Raw genomic sequence first — 4,640 nt, 5'->3', positions numbered from 1 at the left:
TTTTTCAAGCTTTGAGGTCCATTTGATAAAAAAGTTATGAAATTTATCATCCCAGTGATAAATTCAGAAACTTTATGGATATTCCATGATATTCTCCTCATTTTTAATTGAAGGAAAATAAAGTATGCTTTTAACACGACCAGCTCAAGGGGCAGGCAGGTGAGCCACATGCCTACGGCCCCACAAAAATAGGGTCAAAAAGGGCCCAATTTTTCTACAAATTTTTTTTTTTTGCATATATTACAAAAATGAAAATAGCGTATAATTTCTTATCTTGGTCGGCCCAAGGGGCCCAAAAAAAAAAAAAAAAGCAAAAAAAGCCCAAATTTATTATAAACTTTTTACATATATTCCTACCCAAAGTTTAACGAAATAGCAAGTTTGTACCTCTAGTTTCATATATTCCAATTTACACCCCTAAATTAACACATTGAATTTCTTTTAACAATGAAAGGCTAAAATGGTCGTTTAAATGCCTCAAATTACTCACCCCCAATTCAATCCCAAAATTTGACATTCACATAAATCATCTCCGCCCCTCTTTCGCCACTAGCCATTTGGAGCTGATTCCCGTCGATTTTGGTGAGAAAATCGACCAAAATCATCACTTTGGTTAGGAAACGATCAAGTCATGGCAGCAGAAAACAAAAATTATTCACAACATGGATCGTTCCTTAGAACCAAGATCATGGCACAAATTTACAGTTTATACATTATATTAGAATCTGTAGAAAAAATCAGTTTAGAGTTAAGAAATCATACGCACGTTTGGAGGCTCCTCCAACTTGTCTTTGAACGGGTTTCGCTACCGATCCAAGGGTAGGATCGAACCAACGGTAGTCCACACGAAGATAATCCCAAGGAACTAAAGAGAGATTTGACAGATCCTTTTTAGCCTTAAGAACTAAGAACAAAATCAATAATATTTTGATTCAACACAAAAGCAATCTGGCGTGGGAAGAGAGAAAAAAGGGGCTAGAATTTTTAATCTTAATGATTGAATGAAATGTTATCTTGAATTCACAAAGTGTTGCACTTATATAGTGTGCACAATGCCATATTCTGTAATAACTGCTTTCTACTAGTATACTTTAGAACATATACAATAAAAACATATATAATTAGTATATGAAAATAGTTGGGCCCAAATTTTTCTTTACTTACAAAACATAAGTCTTTACATATATCAAAATAACGAGTACAAAAACTTAGCGACAGTGGACAATAATGCCAATCCTCCTCGCTTGTCGACGTCCTTCCGACCGCTGCTCACCTATTTCCTGCAAAAATATGGAAAAACAACGGGGTGAGCATAAAAATGCTCAGTAAGTAAATTCCTTAACTCTTCTCCTTCTTAGGTTCTTTCCTTACTTAATTCCTTCTCTTTTCTTTNATATATATTGTAAAATAAGTGCATAATAGTAGTTTTATTTGCACAAATGTGTTAGAATTATAAGGATGTATTAACCATGTCCATGTCATTTATAAATTATTTGAGCTTCAAAATATCTCATTACTCGGGGGTTTCTCAATTTCTATTGAATTTTTTAGACATTTAATTCTAATATCATTTAAAACTTTCAACAAAATTTGCCAACATCAAAAGGGTCATTTTGGACATAAAATAGAAATATATTCCCGCCAAAACCAACTAACTCGACTCCCTATATAAATCTCTGCAAATTTCATCCTTTACCTCAAAATCATCCTTCAATGGCGATCAAGATTCTGACTCTCCTCACTCTCTTCACCTTCCTCTTCTTCTCAACATCCGTAACTTCCATCTCCACCCACGACCTCGACGCCCTCCTCACTCTCCTCCGCGCCAATGGTCACTCTCTCTTCGCCAACGCCATCTCCACCTCCGACCTCCTCTTCGACCTCCTCTCTCTTCCTTCTTTAACTCTTCTTGCCCCTACTAACCCTTCCCTTTTTGCCCTCGATATGACACAGACGCCGTCGTTTTATCTCTCCACTCTCCGCCTCCACGCCCTCCCTCGCCGCCTCTCTTGGTCCAGTTTCCTTCTTCTCCCCAACGGCTCGTCCCTCCCCACGCTCTTGCCCTCGCGTCAGTTACGTCTCAACCGACGCGATGGAGCCAATGTTGTTCTTGTTGTTTCTACCATCGGCGGTGGCGCCGTTCAGCTTGTCATGCCGGGGTTGTTCTACAGCAGCCACGTGGCTGTTCATGGCTTGGCCGGGATTCTCACATTTCGCTTCAAGACCGGCGGCGGCGGCGAGGGTGGTGGTTCAGGTTCTCACCCGAACCGTACAGTTTTCTTACCTCCGGTTACAAGATTTCCGTTTACTCCGCCAAGAATTCCAGAGATTTTGCCGGCTAACCGTACCAATAACCATTCCTCTCCTGTTAACTGCACCGTTCTTTCTTCTCTGGTACCGACAGATCATGTCTCTCCGGTTAACCGCACCGTTGTTTCTCCCCCGGTGCCAACAGACATCAGTAACCACACATATCATGTCTCTCCGGTTCTTAAGCACACCGTTGTTTCTCCTAGAGTTAATCATTCCACGGTCTCTCCATGGCCGAATCCTTCAGATTCCTCTCCAGCTCCGGTACCAGGTCTTGATGCTAACGGTGCGCCGAAATTGCGGAAAAATGGTGATGTGGCGACAGGAATTTCAAGTGAATTTGTAGTGTCCCCGGGAGGAGTGGAGAACCAGACAGAGTGGTAAAGTGAGGATGTTGTACGTGGAGAAATGTGAGGCGTTGGATGAAGTGTGATGATGATTGTGTGATTTGCAATGTTATGATATTGGCGTGAAATCAAGTGATCGTTTTTGTTGACTTGAATGAAATATTCAACTTTGGCAATTTTATTTGCATAATTTGCTTTTGCCACTTCCTTATTCTATTGATTGATTTGTCATTTTTATTGTAATTTATTTTTGCAGTTAATTTTAGATGGCAAAAACGGCAGATCATGGTACCATACTTTGAACCAAAACTTACACTATTTGATTTATTTTTGTATAAAAATAATTATCGAGAAAAGTAAGAATTGTATAATACAGTAATTTTGGGATATAATTTTTAATTTCATAAACTAATATTTAATTTGTAAACTTTAGGCTTAGTAACATAATCTTACCAATTGTAAGTAATCACAAAAAAACTAAATTCATGTTTGGGAAAATTTTGATGTAATTACGCGATTTGTTTGATCCCAAACATGACCTTCAATTTTAAGTAACAAAAGTAAAAAATTTTACCTTATGGCCTGTTATACCAAACTTGATTGGTCTCAGAAAAATTCGTAAGACCCCTGCTAGGATTTACACAGTAGAAACTAATATTTCTTACTTCTCATTCACAAAAGTTGTAACTTGTACCAATCTTTTCCTAGGTACTCACTTGTCAGCCTGAATTAGAGATTAATCAGCATCAAATCCTCCATCAAACGCATCACCATCTCCGTCTCCATAGTCATTATCATCCGCTTGCCCTCGTTCAGCGTCTCCCGGATTACTAAAGAGCGCATTAGTTTCATTATCGTGTTGCCTATCAACATCCATCGGTTGCGCTCCCCTATCTTCTACCTTCGGCTTTTGCTTCATAGACTCCAAATTTTCATCACTGAAAATCGAAATATATGGCTTCGAGACCTGTAAGAGCAACTTTTTTAGTCAAGACTACAGTTAATGTTATTTTCCTTCAGCATGAATAAGATGGACTTAGGTCCAATAGAACGATGAAATAATTAAGGCAAAGTTCATGTTAATTAAGAACATGTCAGTAACCATTAAATCTGATATTGTGATTACTTGCACTAGATGAAAATGACAGCCAAGAACACTACACTATTCACCTTAAATAGATTGTCTCGCTTTTCAGCACTCATCACTAGGTTCTTCCAGTGCTCATCATGCTTCAGCGTCGATGCAGAACCTACCACCTGAAGAAGCAACCGAAGGTTTGCTAATCAGAAAAGGTTAACTTCATGATTTGTCAAAATGCCATTTCGAAATACTTTCTCTTTGTTTGCTATAAAGCCATACCAGTATAGAAGACTTTGCTCTGGTAATCCCAACATTCATCCGACGAAAATCTGACACAAATCCTATGCTTTTATTTTCATTTGCCCTAACACATGAAAAGATTGCTACGTCTTTCTCCCGTCCCTGAGAAAAGGTAAAAGAAGTTTAAATGCTTAGCCAAACTGAGATATCTGTATAAAATTGCACAATCAGTAAATGATATCCTTAAAAAATTAGCCCCAGTGACAGGCTATGATTCATGGTTTTTGTGATAAAAAGGGCGGGATGGGGTGAACCAAATCTCTGACGTTTTAGGAGGTAGATAAACTTCCAAAATAGTAAATTACTATTATTTATATGAATATTTGAAACTTTTAATATGTATTTCTTTCCAACATTCTTTTAATATGTATTTCTTTCCAACATACCAGCAACACAGAGGTCTTAAAACAAGCTGAATTGTATCAAATTCTTCCAGGTGGAAAAACATGCAATAATTTTGAAATCAAAGGCCATCTGTCTCACTCTCTCACGCACAAATAATTCACTTTTTTTAGTATGGTCAATAGTGACGCAGGAGCATCCAAGTTAAATTAGGAAAGGGTTTCAGTTTTAGTTAAACTAGGAAAGAATTTCAGTTATTT

The 4,640-nt window shown here is 37.9% G+C and overlaps 2 protein-coding genes across 2 annotated transcripts; one reads left to right on the top strand and one right to left on the bottom strand.

The window, feature by feature from the left end:
• The first annotated feature begins 1,713 nt into the window (after positions 1-1,713).
• On the top strand, positions 1,714-2,784 carry LOC116118101. Its single transcript, XM_031404073.1, has one exon. It carries the CDS (start codon positions 1,714-1,716, stop codon positions 2,692-2,694), a length of 981 nt encoding a protein of 326 aa, XP_031259933.1. The 3' UTR covers positions 2,695-2,784.
• A 366-nt stretch (positions 2,785-3,150) lies between these two features.
• On the bottom strand, positions 3,151-4,137 carry LOC116118148 (probable helicase MAGATAMA 3). Its single transcript, XM_031404123.1, has 3 exons — positions 4,018-4,137; positions 3,828-3,914; positions 3,151-3,624 (listed from the first exon to the last, which is right to left on the bottom strand). The coding sequence occupies exons 1-3, from the start codon at positions 4,054-4,056 to the stop codon at positions 3,394-3,396; spliced, it is 357 nt and encodes a 118-aa protein (XP_031259983.1). The 5' UTR covers positions 4,057-4,137; the 3' UTR covers positions 3,151-3,393.
• Between the last annotated feature and the right edge of the window lie 503 nt (positions 4,138-4,640).

This window comes from Pistacia vera, unplaced genomic scaffold (assembly GCF_008641045.1).
Source record: "Pistacia vera cultivar Batoury unplaced genomic scaffold, PisVer_v2 Contig838, whole genome shotgun sequence".
Classification (NCBI taxonomy): Eukaryota; Viridiplantae; Streptophyta; class Magnoliopsida; order Sapindales; family Anacardiaceae; genus Pistacia; species Pistacia vera.
Note: the sequence above shows the minus strand (reverse complement) of the source record. Positions and strands in the feature narration are given on the sequence as shown.

Bases quoted from the DNA above. Each gene is read 5' to 3' on its own strand.
- LOC116118148 (XM_031404123.1), bottom strand. From the start codon at position 4,056: ATGAATGTTGGGATTACCAGAGCAAAGTCTTCTATACTG. The intron at 3,915-4,017 runs GTATGGCTTTAT...TTGCTTCTTCAG, and splicing joins GAGCAAAGTCTTCTATACTG to GTGGTAGGTTCTGCATCGAC. The intron at 3,625-3,827 runs GTGAATAGTGTA...TTGCTCTTACAG, and splicing joins AGCGAGACAATCTATTTAAG to GTCTCGAAGCCATATATTTC.
- LOC116118101 (XM_031404073.1), top strand. From the start codon at position 1,714: ATGGCGATCAAGATTCTGACTCTCCTCACTCTCTTCACCTTCCTCTTC.